General features: G+C 40.0%; 1 protein-coding gene across 1 annotated transcript; it reads right to left on the bottom strand.

Annotated features, from left to right (window-relative positions):
• Positions 1 to 4,193: 4,193 nt before the first annotated feature.
• Positions 4,194 to 15,579, bottom strand: LOC108669782 (H/ACA ribonucleoprotein complex subunit DKC1). Its single transcript, XM_018157190.2, has 9 exons — positions 15,454 to 15,579; positions 12,957 to 13,111; positions 12,137 to 12,353; positions 10,982 to 11,103; positions 7,984 to 8,110; positions 7,143 to 7,657; positions 6,565 to 6,792; positions 5,468 to 5,608; positions 4,194 to 5,181 (listed from the first exon to the last, which is right to left on the bottom strand). Exons 1-9 carry the CDS (start codon positions 15,467 to 15,469, stop codon positions 5,128 to 5,130), a joined length of 1,575 nt encoding a protein of 524 aa, XP_018012679.1. The 5' UTR covers positions 15,470 to 15,579; the 3' UTR covers positions 4,194 to 5,127.
• Between the last annotated feature and the right edge of the window lie 1,595 nt (positions 15,580 to 17,174).

Raw genomic sequence — 17,174 nt, forward strand, 5'->3', positions numbered from 1 at the left:
CATTACTCAGCGTAAATGGCTTTTCATTAAAAATTACCCGGCGACGCATCTTTAAAATGACCGGCGACGCTTTGGGCTTAAAAATCCATATATTGCCGACGCTGCATCCACCCTCTGCATAGTGGAATAACAACAGAAATGAGTGAAATTGATCATGTTCACAGTTCATCTACATAATGAAATTTCGCTTATTAATCATCTTAAATGAGTTAACTTAAGTAAAGCCACACTCTAATTTCAGGCAGAATTTCTTTTAAATGACAGGTAAAAACCAACAAATTTTGGGCAATTTACAAAAATTTCAAACAAATATCTACTATTTTTATTAATATTTTCTTGAAAACATTTGGTAAGAGACTAGGGGTCATGAAAAATGATTAAATTTACAAAAAGTACATGAGCTTTCATCTAATTCATGGGTGGCTTCTGACCAATTTTATGGAATACTGGAATAGCACCCACTATGCAGAGAGTGATAAAGATTTGAAAGATATTCGGAGACGAATTAGCAGACAAATTTACTTCTTAAAAATTTCGCTGACGCTTACACAGCATCAGGCAGAGCCAACACGAAATACACTGAGCTACATAATGCGCTCTATAACAACCAAACCAACAGATTTCAATTTTTAACATCCGATTTGTTGATTGCCTATTTATTGAGATTAAGCTTGCGTATGATTTTAGGAGTGTGTGAATTGACTTATTCATAGTAATTCAGTATAATAAGTGGTGGTTATTAAAAAGGAATAAGTTCAATAGAATAGAATAGACATGTCGGCACTGAAGAAATAGGTCCATGGCCTGTTGCCGATTCTTGATTTTTTCCTTACTTGATTCACATGGGATCCGGCCTTTGGAACCCGTTCTTTCCATAACTGACGATTGAGTGAGATAGCTGCTGGACTTATTGCCTGGTCCTTAATTTGCTAGGCATTTTATGACTGAACATATGCTCCTGCATAGCTTCGTCTAGTCTGTTCTTGAAGGCGTTCATACTCGGAGCGTCAACGATACTATCAGGGAGGCTGTTCCAATATGAATAATGAATAATAATCCAAAATAATATAATATATATTAATATATAATAATGAATGATAATCCAATAATGAATAATAATTAGATTCAGTCTCAATGATGACACTTATAGGATACTATTAATATTAAGCCATAAATTAAGGTTTTACTAGTTCTTCAAGTTGTGTTGTGATTCCACTGAACAAAAATAATGAAAATTGCAAAAATATTTCTGCCAACAGGGGGTAATGTTGAAGATTTACACTTTACACATAAAATTTTTAGATTGAAAGGTCTTTTCAAAAATCACGGAGTGATGCATGAATGTATATAAGTATTTAGTAAAATAAATATATTGAAACATGAAGGATGTAATCTATAGATTTGGACGAATTATAACGCATATTAGATTAGAAAAACAGGGATTGTAATTGAACGACACAGTTCTGTGTGTTAAGCACAAATCAGGCAATTACACACACTACTCTATTATAGGTTTCATTATCGAGCTCGTATGTTCGAATGACTCATTAGGTAAATAACATTAAGTCCTGCACACGGTCAGAAATTTATTATGCGTGTCCTGAGCAACATCGCAATTGTTGCGTCACTGATGATAGAATTCACAACGCAGCGCGCAGAATCACAGAAGTATTTAAAAACTTTTAACGATGACACTTCTAAACGATGCAACCCATGTCTAAAACGATGCAACCCATGTGCATGTGACGTGAGCATAAGCAGCGGCGTAGCCGACTTCTGCCGGTCGCGCCTTAAGGCCCGACGGGTACACTAGTGGCAACGACATGCGCTTTGAGTCGTTTGCTGCAGTGCCTCACCGCGCACAACTGTTCACACTACTTTTGTTCTCGGTAGTTTGAGACCGCGCGCTTTGAACATTAGTTGCCACCTAGACGTCAATGAGGATGGATGTTACCGAATTTGAGCTGTGGGTCATTGTTCTCGGGTGTGTTGCGGTCCGTCATTCTTCGCACTATGCCAGTTGTAAACGAGAATTTAGCATAGGCATCATAATTAGAGAACTAGCACATTCAAAAAGATACAGTTTATAAAAAATATAGTCTATTCTTAAATAAAAAGTTCCAATATTCGTACCGATATTATATCATCCTTTGAAATCGCTAAACGGTAATGCATAAATTGTCAGGAGTTGCTAAAATCACATAAACTAAACACGTCATGTAAAAATAACTTACATCATTTGCATTTCGATTTTTGTACTCCTTTAGTCTTTGAACGTCTCGGACAAAAACGCGCGAATTTACGGCCGGACCCGCGGCCGGTCTCGCGGCCGCGCTCCAGATTCAGTGTACATCGAATATCTCCCAAAGTACTGAACGTATTCGTCCGAAACGTGCGTTTTTGTCCAGGAGGTTCATGGTTGCACGTGTAGGTGACACGAATAAAGATTAAATGTTATCGCATGGATGAGTTGCAAAACTATTTTTCAGTTTATATTTACTGATGTTTTCTCATGTTTTATATTCAAGTAGTTGTCCTGTGATCTTGTATTGACCATGTCAGTTTTTAATTACCTGATTATACATGTATAAATCTGTGACATGCTACGGCTAAATCAATAATTTGAGATTGGATGACAAATCATCGCATGGTTGAACACATCGCTCATCTTTTTTCATATGACTCGCCATTCATGCTTGAAATTATCTATGTTGCATATCTTTAAACACTCTGGACAAATTTTCCCGCTCATGTCAGGCTTTGATGATTACGCAGTTCTAACCTCTAGGTGCGGGCGCAGGGGAGCGGCAAACTGCTTCATTGAATCTCAGCATCTAGGCTCTCCGAGTGCTGCGAGGCAAGTGCCGTACTCATAGGAGCGTCTGATAAGTCCTTGTAGTTTATTTGATTTATCAACTTGCATTTTGATATATTTAGAAAATTTTCATTCATTGTCAACGTGAAATCCCGAATCCTTTTTCGCTTACTTCTTGACAAGCATCATCCTAACGTTGCATTTGTCTTCTTGTATTGTGAACTTGTTCAGTTTTTCCACCATGGTGAAACATTCTGCACTAGTCAATCACTATTAAATCGTCTGGCCACGCAACAACTAATGCAATCGAGCTATTAATATAGTTTTGCAGCTGCACTTTTTTGACGTCGTCTTCGCTGTATTTATAGGCCTTTTACCGGTGGCGTGCATGGAGGACAAGCTTGACGCTGCTTTTTTCAGATCCTTTATAAACACAACAAATAGAAATTAGCAGTGGGTCACCACGTACTTCAGTCCAGTCTTCCAATTTACAATCAACGCAGATCCGTTTACGTCTTCCTAATTGAAGTCTCTGATCCATTTGTGTGCATATTTACTAATTCACAACTTCACTTTACGATACAACAGCTCGTTCGTTACATCGTACGAGAATTTATAATCGTCCTTGCAAATTCAAGAACATTTATAACCAAGATTAAATGAGATTGACATTAGATCTTTAATGACATAATAAATTAAAGTGATCAATAAAACTCAGTTTTAGCTACATGTATATAAAATGGTTCAACTGTAGTTCATGTACTAAGATGATTTTTTAATTCATATAACTTCTACTATGCGCCTTGAAACTAAATGGCAAGGTTGGAAAATGGTAAAAAGAAATATGTTCTTCATTATCTTCGCATCGCGGGAAGCGTATACAATGCACTAAAATGTGTCAGTATTAATGATGGTGAAAAAGTTTAGAACTGCCTACCTAAGCCTAGTTTGGACCTGTTTTTTTTTTCTTAACAAATTGTCGCATTCCTTGCACGTACTTTGATTACTGCAGGGAAGCTCTATTTCTGCATTCCACTTTTTTCAAGAAGTTAATATCGACACATTGCTGTTGAATGGTAACTGACAACGGCATTTATATTTCGCACAGGTGGATGTGCGCAATGATCTCACACCAAATACGTTACAAATTTCATTAGAAAATTGAAATCCTGCATCTCTAATCCTACAAAGTTAGAATTGGAATTTATGATCAAATTTCAGTTTGAAGAATATTGTCTTCTCGACTGAGATCCCGGCGACCCCCGAGAACACAGGACTCGCTGAAGAAATATTAATCGACATCAGATCGCAACAGCGGAACAAAAATATAGTCAACATATGAGTAGCAACTACATGGCAGGCAAATGAAACAATGTCATCTCTTCGCTGGCATTTATTGTTGAACAAAAAAGCCGGCGACAGCAAGACTTATTCAAGCATCGCCTGCACAGCGTCCACGGCCCCCCGTTACTGTCAGCTCCAGCCAATACTTGAGCCTCCGTCTATTGACGGAACTCCCGACACCAGACATTCAGATATAAATGGCATTGGTGACGGTTTATGTTCCCGAATACCAAGTGTTATCTCAAAACACATGCGGCTCGTGTTAGTACACTTGCTTTAAAATGTTTCTAAGATGTAGCTTGGTCTGTCACATCACATAGCGAGAAACATAACAGAAATTTTTTCTGAAAAGGTCGAATTTTTTGCAAAAAAAAATCAGTCAAAGTTTCACTTAAAATATTTGCTGAACGACTAAGGGCGAGCTAAGTGTTTCAAACCATATCACCAACACAAACGTATCTCATAATTTTTTAGGTCTTGCAGCGTAGAAAACGGCTTTGAAGCAGTTAATTTATGACCATGAAGATGCATCCACGCCGGCGCATGTCGGTCTTGCTGAAACAAGACCGACATACCAGACTTCTGTACCACATACCGCAATTAAAAACCACAAATCTTGTGCTTTGTACACAAATATTCATCCGTTAAACTAAGCAAATGTTAGGTACTTGCCCAGTAGCATGAAAATTGCATCTGAATTTTCCAAACAGTCAAAATTTTTACGCATTAAAACGACTTAGAAAAAAAAAACCATGAGTGCTCAAATTACAAATGATTGTCAGTCAAGTGAAAATGTTTTGTACAACAATAGAGGTAATCGCATAAGAGCATCATGGTGTTTGAAAGCAAGAACCTGCAATATTAATTCATTAGTTAAATGATAGTAAAAATACGAAGAAAATAAAAGGAAACAATAGTGGGACACGATTGAAAATATTTGTTTCTGTGGAATATTAATCAATGAGTATTTATTCTTCCGTCTTTTCTTTCTTCTTCTTCTTTTTCTTCTTTTTTTCGCCGTTCTGCAAAAAAGTAGTAAAAAATTATTTTATCAATATCACATTTAGAAAAATATAAATTTTCACAATGCCATAAACAATTGAGATTAAATATTTCGAATCAGACGAAACAGCGGAGCAAATGATAAAAATGAACACCCGCTCTCATCCCCCAAGAACTTCCTATTTCCAGCTGAAATAATCAACGTCCATTCAAAGCATTGGCAACTTTTACCATGTGTTGTCTAAACTGTTCTCCCAGTAGAGACTGAAGACTACAAAATAGCGTTACGAAGCATCACCACCTCACCTCGTTAACCACATCCTCCACAGCCGTGGCCACCTCCGCTTCTTCGGTTTTACTTTTCTTTTTCTTCTTCTTTTTCTTCTTCTCGGAATCAGAGGCCGGCACGTCAGAGGCGGCGGCCCCGCTGTCGCCACTGCCGTGTCTCTGTAAGCCAAACGGTTATCATTTGTACAATACTGAATTTACGGTAAATAATTATTTGAAACGAGCGTTATATCAGTGTTGGTAATATTCAGAAAGAAACAAAAGCTTAGGTGCATAAAAATAAAAACAGTGCAGAAGCTAAAAGCAGGCCACATACAAACTAACGAGTTAAATTTTTGTTACGAAATGAAACAAACACGATTGAAAATGGGGACGTTAACTGACGTAATTTCCAAACCATGCTGATGTCACTTCCTTTCTGCAACTTATTTAAAAATCTGAATTGGGGTATAGATTGAAGACTAGACTGAAAATATCCAGTGGCAGTTCCCAAGCATTACCCTCAAAGTGGGTACAAGATATCTTCAAGCCCACTTGACATGATAATTATTCGCACCGCAATAGGCGGCCCTTGCGCCTCTTCGAGGCGCGGAAATCGAAGCCTTTTTCAACACGGCAATACAGAGACCATTACCATTAATCTAGGATCAGGGTGGTGTAGCGGAAGATGATGCAGAGAGCGAAGAAATGAATTTGCAACTCTCTCACGAATAAAAACAAATAAAGACTTGTATACTAATGGAATTTTAACGGCACATAGCTTTACGAAATGCGAGATGAAACAAGAGCTTTTTTGATATTCTGCCAACTTCTAGTGAAAGACAGATTTTTGCAATTTAACTCGTTAGTAGAGTTTACATTACTGGATGGAGCTTTCTAGAATCAAAGGTTTCATAATGCACTTCAACTAGCAGCATCCATGTGTGCTTAAAACCCTGATCGAGAAATTAAACAGCATTAATAGAAAAAGACTGCCTAATTTTAACCCCCATGTCTGCTGACGGTAGCTCTGCAGAGCAGACTGTTAGCCAAATAATTGTTGCTACGATTAATGTGTCTTGAGGCAAATGATGAAGAAATTTCATACATGAACTAAAGCAGTGACTTGCACTCACTTTTCTTTTCTTCTCGGCACGATCTAAGGGTTCAGATTTGATGACAGGCGCTGCAGAAGCCGGAGCGACAGTTGTAGGAGCTGCAGACTCAGGAGCAATGCCAGGGCCGGTCTCGGTCTTGCTGCGGTAGTCCGTGTAGCCGCTAATCCAGGCAGGAGGCGTCTTGTCGTTGGGGCGGCCATGTTTGTCCAGCAAACCTTCCCTGATCATCGTCTTCTTCATCGAAGCCTGCCGACATAAACAGTTACGGTAATCAATGCCCGAAAAATCAGAGCTGGGCACCTGGCTATACACACTCAACGCATAAAATGTTTAATTCAAGTCACATAAAATTATTCAAAGTTCAACTTTTTACAAACACTTCACGGCTGATGTGTTCAATTCATGTTGCCAAGAATTATTCAACGTTCCATTGATTATGAACACTTCGCGCCTGACGTGTTTAATTCTGGAGAAAATATCATCAGAGAAATAATAAGCTCGCATGAATAGATTCCTATAAAATAAGCTTTCTGATGGATATAATTAAGACCTTCAAAATTCAGAGATACACGGCGTCAGGGGGGGGCTGAACTTACCTTGGGGCCAAGTCCCCACTTTCTTGGGTATGTGTCTCTCTCCAAAACAACCCGTTTGATCTTGGCCACGACGCCGTGGTCACATGAGGACATGGTGGAGGTGGTCATGAGGGCGATGGCTAGACAGATGGCCTCGCCCTTGGTGGTCACTAACACAATCTCATCATTCATGCCGATGCCGTCATCGTACCGTAGCACACCAGGCAGCATAATCTTGGCACCATAGCAGATAGCATTGATGGCCGAGTCCTTCATGATGATGCGCTTGTGCTGCGTCAGGAGGCTTTCGAGGGGTCGGATGACGCGACGCAATGCCGCCTCGTCTTGGTTGTGATCAAACTCCCACTTAGCGTCGAGCACGTCGTGCATGGTGACGAGGCCATCTTCCTCACCGTGGTGGCCTGAGCGCACGCGCCGCAGCTCCTGCATGTGTCCGCCCACGCCGAGGTAGAGGCCTAAGTGCACGCACATCGTCCGCACGTATGTACCGGCCTCGCACGCCGTGTGGAAGATGCCTGCCACCACAGTAAGTTAGTAAAGGACCAATAAAAAGGCTACTCCAACACTGCATTGGCGGTGATCCAATACAAGCGATTGTAATAAACCTGATATTGCATGAAAAATCGAGTAAATTGAATACATCATTAAGTGTAACAAGCACGAGGCAATATTGGGAAACAAGAGCAATAGTTTGATCATGATGTTTGTCATTGTAAAACACTTGCTACAAGCTCAATGTTACACCATGTTCACCGGTAGATATTGATAGCAAAACAAATAGTCATCAGCAAAGCTAAAATAAGTATATTTAGGATGAATATACTAAGAAAGTACCACTCACCTAAGCTGTTTTTAGCGTCATATTCTATGAGCGATATAGACTTAATTTTCCTGATGCGGAGCTGTCTCTTGACGGCAGATATAAGAGGCGGGCGTTGGAACTGTGCGCCCAATAATCTGGTGATCATCTGCACACAAACGTACACAAGTACAGTAAACGGGAATATAATATCTCATTCAAAAGCAATGCAATTATGGGGAGATGTATATTCATAATAAATAAAGTATGATAGAAAATAATTCATGATCATTGTTTCATTAACAGATGGTCATCAAGAAAATAAGCAACCAGGAAACTGGGTGTGATATTTGTGGGAAGTAGTAGTAGTAGTAGAGGGGAGGTTTCTAGCGCTTCAGATCAGTTTCGTCTATTTCGCGCCGAAGGTGCAATATTCGGTTTGCAGGGTCAGGTTTCTTTGTTGGTTGCAGGCTCGTAGCCTGATCCATCTGGTCTAGGGTGTATGCTTTTCGGTTTCCAAGGCGCAGGTTCAGTCCATCTTCTGTTACTTCATCTCAGCCAGTAATGTGATGACACGGATGTGGTGTTTTGACAAAGGTGGTCTGACCTATGTCATGGTGCCGTGCTAGATATCCGTTAGCAGGTTACACTCGATTAGAAATTGTCTAAGGTTGTCAGTTCTGAAGATGCTTCGGGGAACTTCCCTCAGCATCCTAGATAGCATTTCATTTGGGCTGAGGGCAGTAGTGTTGGGGTAGTAGTTTTGCCGAGTATCACCGTGGCTCGGGCATTCCGCCATAACATGCAAGACCGTCAGGGGTACCAACCAATCATTGCAATACGGCATTGGACGGCATTCGATCAGGTACCTGTGAGTGAGGCGCATGTGGCCGATCCTTAGTCTGCACAGCGCTACCTCCATCTTCCGGGATTTCTGGCTATAGTCACAGTCCTTAATTGTTCTTAGTTTGTCCTTAATTGTTCTTAGTTTGTTCCCCCTCACATTCACCCACTGTTCCTGCCAGATATGGCGGATGCTTGCCTTGATGATGGGGTAATGGTCCCGGCATGGGACTTACTCGCTATGGATCGCCTGGTCCGAGGACGCTCACCAGACGCTCACCGCTCTCCCCGCCCCCGCCAGGCGCACCAGCCCGGTTAGGATCTCCCAGACGATGGGGTGCCTGCTGTTATAAACTCTCAGAGCCTGCACCACGCTTTTGGAGTCTACAAATATGGTAATGTCATCTCCGGGCAGTTGGTCTATGAGGCTAACGGCGCAGCTGATATCGACGAGCTCAGCGGTGAAGATTGACGAGCTTGAACTGAGTCGTCTTGACACCGCCGCTGCGCCGGCCGCAGCTGCACATCCCACTGCGCCGTTCGTCTTGGAGCCGTCGGTGTAAATATGCGTGGAGTTAGCATGTTTTGCAGATGCATGGTGGAGAAAGATGTTTCTCATCTCGGTTGGGTGTGTCCTTTGCTTCAGTGGGTAGTTTTGATCCGGGCAGAATGTGTTGATTGGGATGCGCCATGTAGGGGTATCCTCAAATGTGACTGGTATGACTTCTAGTACATGAGCCTGCGTTGTTGCAAGCAGTGTTTCATAGTCTTCGGATGACGGGATATTGTACGGGAAAATATTCGGTCGGTCTTCAGTTATAACGCTGCGCCATGTTGGGGATAGAGGTAGTTGCTTGAGGCGGGCTATCATCTGGAGTGTGAGCTGTATTCGGTGGAGAGAGAGTGGAGGCTCACCACTCTCTGCATAGAGGCTAATAGTGGGGGATGTTCTGAATGCTCCAGTACATGTCCTGATGGCGGCGTTGTGGACCGGGGTGAGTAAAGAAAGGGTTTGTATTCTTGCGTATTGGTAGATGGTCCATCTTTGTTCTGATAATGGCTCTTTAGAGGTGAAGTAGGGTCAGCCTGTCCGATCCCCACGACTGTCCAGACAGGTTCTTCATGAGGTTCATCCTCCGGAGGCAGCTGCCCTTCAAAGCCCGCAGGTGGGGCCGCCAAGAGATCCTGCCGTCCCGTGTCATGCCAAGGAATTTAGCCACGGGTGATACGGTAATTTGAGTACCCTGTAAAAACAATGGAGGGAGTTGTTCCTGAGAGCGGTTTTGTTTAAAGTGCATGGCCACGGTTTTCTCACTTAAAAAGGAAAAGCCATGGGTCATGGCCCACTGACTGGCTCGGTTTATGGCGGTTTGTATACGGCGTGCGAGGGCGGGTAGGTAGTGAGATGACTCATAGATAATAAAATCGTCGACGTATAGAGATGACTGTCTGTTAGGAGGAAGGCTGGAGGTGATCCCGTTTATGGCCATCAGGAAGAGCATGCAGCTGATCACGCTTCCCTGCGGCACACCCTGGTTCTAGATGCATAGAGGTGAGAGCGTAGCCCCCACTCTCACTCTGAAAGATTGGTAGCGCAGAAATTCTTGGATGTACAGGGCCAGGTTACCTCTAATCCTGGCTTGATGAGTGAACTGCAGTATTCTGTGTTGCCAGGTTTTATCGACAGTATCGTAGGCCTTTTTCATGTCAAAAAATACGCAAATGGTGCGTTTTCCTTCCGTTTTGCTCTTTATGATACGGTTTTGGAGTCGGATAAGTGCTTCCGTAGTGCCTCTGAGGGGGCGGAAGCCGTATTGTGTAGGGGAGATCAGATTTTGGCTTTCTAGATGTTTCTAGACCGCGATAACAGCCCTTCTAACCCTGTACAATAAAATTTCGTTATCTCGCGCATTTCCATCGCAATGGCGAACCGCCACCGTAATAGCCTTCCTCAAACCCAATAAACTGCCCTGGAGCTATCCAGCTACCGCCCCATCGCGTTGACCAGCTGTATGGGGAAGGTACTGGAAAGAATTGTCAACAATGGACTCGTACATATTTGTGGGAAAGGAAACCTCAGACAAAAGGCAAAATGTGGGCACAAGGTTCTGAGAGACAAAAGGGCGGGTAAAATAAGATACCATGTTTAAAGATGGAAGAATAGAAGTTATCGAACCAGATGATGTTAGATACAGACCTGCTTAACTCTTGATTCTTCAACAGGCTCGTGTAGTCTGAAGATGCAGACGTATTCCTTGCCGGCAGTCTGTTGAGACTTGACGAGCCGCGTGGCTCTCTCAATGCACACCAAGAGACAACCTGCACATATACATTCACTTGCTGGATCATTTTGTGATATGAAGAACTCAAATTATCAATTAAAACAATACAGTTTAGGATAATTTTATGCAGTCAAGGTTTTGATGCTAATCAAAAATATTTACAGGATTTAGCATGAGAATTAAAAATGAGACAAGAATTATGTATGCATTAAAGTATCATAAACAGAAAATAGAAAGTAAAGCTCAACTAACCCAAGCAAAAAATTTTTTTATCATGTTCAAACCAAAGGCCCCAGTATACCAATGTAAGGCATTTGCAAGATTACTAATAGGCCAAAAAACGCAAAATAAATTTGTAAAAAAATTGATAGGTTGCTCACTTATGAAGCATAAAAAAAATCTCTTGCCTATTGAGCATTGATATGAGAAAGAGGAGGGACACGAAACCATTCACAATCCATAGAATGGCATCACTTACTATGTTCTGTAGGCTAAAATTGAGAATAGCAATATAACCCAGTTTTGCAATACAATAATAGAATCAATTTTCTAAGATCAATCGATACCTATAATAATAATAGTAATGTTATTGCTTTGCTAACTTGTAAAACTGGTTAGATCACTCAGTTCGCTGGAGGGTTTTCATATCAGGGTTTCAAAGAAGCAATGGGTTAAACTATTGTCTTCACTTCCCCATAGCCATGCCAAACCTAATTTTTATTCATTTTTCTTTTGAGCTACAATTCAATAAAATAGAGTAATTTATTAAAACTTTGATCACTCCAGGAACAATAAATATCACACCATTCAATTACATCACTACTATGAAATTAAAGGGAAATTTGATAGCCAATCCATGGTTTAAAGCAATGAGCAAATTCTCTTCAAAAAAATTCAAATAAAATTACGAGGTATGAGTATATAATACACTTAACTCTGATGCCTCACAATCTACGTCTCATGAATAGGTCATTGGCTATTGCAAGATCTCCAAAAGAGAACTCTTTTACGGCACATGAAATGGGGCTTTCTACACCAATAATGGTGATGAAGACAGAGTTGGAACACACCTGTTACTTTGGGATCTAGTGTGCCCGAGTGACCTGTCTTCTCAACTTTGAGGATTCTCTTGATCCAGGCAACAACCTCATGGGAGGAAGGGTTGGAAGGCTTATCCAGATTGATGATGCCACTTTTGATGTACTCAGTGATGGGCCGTCGCAGAGGACAGCAGCCTGAATCCAGCGGAGTGAAGTGATTTGTTCTTACATTCATCTTGTCAAAATTCTGTAAAAAGAATTTACAGTTAGTTAGACACAATGTCTCTGAATATTCAACTCACCAAAGTAGAGAAACAAAAAAAAATTTTTTTACACATGACTAAAGGTACATTCCAATATTTTACTGGGTAATTACAGGAAACCTTTGAAGCACCAGAGCAGGAAGTATACATCACTTCTAAAAATTCTTGAAGATAAACAAATGACAAGTTCTATCACAAAATGACAGGAAAGGTCAACAAATCCATAATATCAGATTGTAAAGGTTTGCCAGCAACAATCCAACAGTTATAGCTTGCTTTAAAGCAACAGAAATGAGTGAACTGAATAATTTTCCATATGTCAAAGAATTTACTTTGAGTTGCCAAAGAAGCAAAGTATAAACCCCCCAAAAAAAAAAAAAAAAGACAGTTGTGTAAATTAACAGATAGATGTCTTATTGGTCAGAATTTAGTTTTACATAATCATACAAGCATCAAATTGAGAATTCAAAACTTATTACAGCAACAAGTTTACAATATTTTTAAATTTTTTATAATTAGTTTAATTCACTTTGCTCGAGTTCATTTGTTAGATAAAACTTTGATCAGAATGGGAGAGTGCTACCAACCTTAAGCAGCAGTGGCCAGTGCTCTGCTGAGAGGACCATGCCAGGGACAGATGAAGGGGCCACTTTCATGCTTTGCTTCTGCTGCTGCATTGCTACATTTTGGTTCTTCTTGCTCTTCTTTGGAGACTGTCCAAGGACACCATCCCCTTCTGTATCTGCAAGGATTATATAAAATAGTTAACAATGTAGCAACCATTACTCAAATATTACATTTACCATGCATGAAACTTGGAAAGAAATGTGGAAGACAAAAACCCCTGGACAGGAATTTGGGGCAGATTTTTCCAAAATACATTTCTGAATACATGTTTTTTTAAAGTCACTTCTAGAAATAGCAGATGAAATTATGTAAGTATAACTAAATTTTTATCAAATAATGTGCTGACAAACATTCAATATTTTGCATACACATCTATATCTATATATATATATATTGCTAATCAGTTACACAGTTGCCATCACAGTTCATTCTGGAAAATTGGGCAGAAACCACCAATTAGCAAGACAACATTTTTTGTTCTTCCAGTAAATTATATCTGTTTTTAGGGCCCTTGCTCAATTACTTCCACTGAAAGTAAGAAAGAAAAATTTAGATCAGTACTCACTGCAGTGAGTGACAGAGAGCGCATTTTCTTGCCTGTTTGTCCCTGTAGTCACCGCCTAGACATGACAAGCACAATAGTGCCTTTTTTCCAATTTCCATAAATGATAAAATGTGCTAAAAAGTATATATTTCAGTAGATGTTCAAAAATTGTTCATAAAACCTTAGTTTTTACCCAATATTGCTGAAAAATTCTTAAAAAAAGTCTTCTACTGATATTCAAATTCCCATTGCATTGCAGCTAGCCTATCAGTAGATCAAATATTAATTGGCTCAGGAAAAACTTATCAATAACAACCACTGTGCAGAGAGTGAACGAAGATTTAAAGACCTACGGCGACGCATTATCGGCAAAATTTCCGCCTTCAGAAGATCTTGCCGACACATTTAGATTGAAATTCTTGCATTTAATATATTTCTCAGTCTTCAGCCAACTATTTAGAAAAAAAGTAAGGTTTCCGGTACGTTGGATGGATTACGATGCAGCGAAGCTTGTCCGGAAATCAGTTGCGATGAGTTCCTGCAAAAAATGTAAACAACTTTTTTTCGATTGCGTAGTTTCGGTCGCATTAGAGTGGTCAGACTGCTTTATTACTTGTTCAGTTGACACTTGCTGTACAACCGGACTGTTTTTAGGGTAAAATTAGTTATTTGGGGTAACACGTGCATGCAACCTTGTAATAAGTTCGTGGCTTGTAAATAACATCATTGGTTTGGGAGACATATCATGGACCGGCTGAGAGCTACAACTTGCTTTATATTAGGAGTCGATTTGCTTTAGATTTGATTCACTCTGGATTTGAAGACTTTTCGCGTCATTTGTGATGTTAAGCCTTGATTTACGGTGCGAAATAGATCGATAGCAGAATCGCTTGTGGACATTTGGCCATTAAAATAAACTTGTCTTCATTTAGCGGTAGAAACTGCAGTTTTTTGCGCTACAATGCATTGCGTTGAGATTTTTTAAAGAACTATTTAATTCAAGTGAATATGTTGTTGAAACAATTTGAAAATCTTACTTATTGATAACTTTTGATTATTTTCCGGTTTGTCGGATGAGACTGTACAGCTGCAGCACAATCTGCAAATGGTGGAATCGGTTGCGATGCGGAAGCCATATTGACTGCTGTAGTTCCTGGGGAGTGGAGGATATATTCTTTGAACTTTTAGCAGCTTCATTGTTAAAAAATTACTCGGCGACGTATCCTGAAGACTTTTGGCGGCGACGGCGAGAACTATCGAGTAATGCCGGCGACGTTGTTACCTGGAAACTCGTATCTTGGCGACGTTGATTGCACACTCTGCATAGTGGAATAGCACTAAAGTATAACCAATCACTGTACCTACATAGTTCATAGAAATGATAAATTTTAATTTCCACTTTAGCATGAATATCCTTGAATGTTGAATCCATGAGACCCTTGAGGCTTTGAGCCTTGACAATTGTGAATTGATCACAATTCACATCTCCATAAATTGCATTCAAACTTTCAAGGTAAGGAAAGTTTATACTGCAATCTACAGCAAAACTTTCAGGTTTGATACATGCATTGGCATGTAATATATCTGCTAATTGAGCTGCAATTGAAGCTTTGCTGCTTTTTTTGGAGCCTGGCATGAAATATAGGTAGGTATATGCTTCTCAAGCCACAACGTGAGCTTTCCTGCCATTTTTAGAAATGATTGATTCCCACTAGATGAATTACCCCAGATCTAGATGTTAATACAAGTAAGCAATGGGGCAACAAAATTACAAATGTTCTGAAAATTTGTCAATTTGGAGAGGCAAGATTTCTGTAATAAGAGAAAACTGAGACAATGATTTATACTAACAGTTTCTGAAAAACTCAGCAAAATTTTACAGGCTGGCATGAAAATTCTTAAAAAAAACTTACCTAAAACACATTCCATTCTTCAATAACTATGATAAAATTTCTTGTTCAGAGAAAACAAACATATAACCTAAACGCAATAGCATCTACCGGCACAGAATTCTCAAGCACGTGTCGCGGGCATCCGAGAACGCGCTGAAAGTAAATGCGGATCACGGAATACATCCTAATAAATTAAGAACAACAGATTGGGATTAAGACGCGCAATGAAAAAGTTTGTGTCACCTTGATGCGGTACATCTCAATGCGTTGTTTTTATTGGAAGTTTGCTATTATTCTATACTTTAATTTAATTGATGATTGGTTTAATTTTAACAGTGTTCCTATTTTAAGGTGTTTTTACACAAATGCTGACTCATTGATTAATAAAAGAAGTGAACTTTTAGCCACAATAAAAAGCAAGAGTTTGGATGTGATATGTGTGACAGAAGTTTTACCCAAGAATCCTGTTGCAGAAATTCAGCCAGTTGAACTGTCTATTGAGGGTTTTGACTGTTTTACTAATTTACAAACAGCACAGAATCGATGCCTTTAAGAACAGACTGGACAGTGTTATGCGGGACCTTGTCTACAGTGTAGACGAGCTTCCCACCTTTATTAGAGCTGATCAAAGGATCAGCAGTCAGTATGGACCAAGAAACGAGTACCAGGCACAACAGAATCGGCAACAGGCTGTGGAAGCCTAACATCTGATGCCGAGATCGCTATGCTATGCTTTAATTGCATAAACGAGATATATGTTTATTTTTCCAAGATTGTTTTTGGGCTGAAAATTGCTGAAGTGAAATCAGGGACGCAGCATAGAAAAATAACTGGACGACATGTTTTAAATGGAACTGGAAAGATGATAGACCGGTCAAACCTTGATGAAATTCTTGTTTTTGACATTTTCGGCTTGTAAATAAATCACTGACATTCAATTAACACTCAATTTCATGAACTATTATTGCTGAAGACCAAAGCGTTCTAGTTTCTCCAGCCATCATAACTGTGTTGATATGATATTATTAAATTACCACAAGAAGAATTGGTTCCAATAATCAAGCTGAAGCATTACACTATTACAGATTAGATGTATATGATTTTCTAACTCTAAAGCGATTTTAAATTGCACTGAAAAAAATCACGCAGTGCCGTCAAAACCGCCAGTTCAATTTGTTCCTGTTGGAAACTGAAATTCAATATTTACTGCCGAGCCAGAAATAACCAGCCTCGTCACAAATGTAAACATTAATATGTCCTCAACAATATGGAAACTTTTTATAGAATTATTCTTGGTACTCATGGCGATTGAAGTGTACTAATCGGGCACAAGCACATGCTGAATACGGTTATTAATGTTCTAATTATCTGATGATTTACATCAATTATTTGGAAAGTTAGATTATTTCGATGTTGTTGAAGTTTTCAAACCGATGCTTGGAAAAAGCCTGAAGAGACACTAGTGCTTAACGGCGGTTCGTCGGGCGAGATTGCAGTCAATGAGTTCGTATAGCATCTTCGGCATTGAAGAATAGGCCTGACGTCGAAATAGCGGTTGCAGTGTTAATTAGGCCGTACGCCTGTCGCCGATTCTTAACATCGCAGAATATTCAAAGCTTGTTGCGGTCTCGAACTCGCAACTCACTGCTTTAAATTTTCTTTGCTTAACCGCCCGGCCTCCTTGCCGATTCTGACCAGAAGCTGGCGCACAGAGCTGGGAACGAACCCGCACCTCTCTGCTC

The sequence above is a fragment of the Hyalella azteca genome, unplaced genomic scaffold (assembly GCF_000764305.2).
Source record: "Hyalella azteca isolate HAZT.00-mixed unplaced genomic scaffold, Hazt_2.0.2 contig7884, whole genome shotgun sequence".
NCBI classification, from domain to species: domain Eukaryota; kingdom Metazoa; phylum Arthropoda; class Malacostraca; order Amphipoda; family Hyalellidae; genus Hyalella; species Hyalella azteca.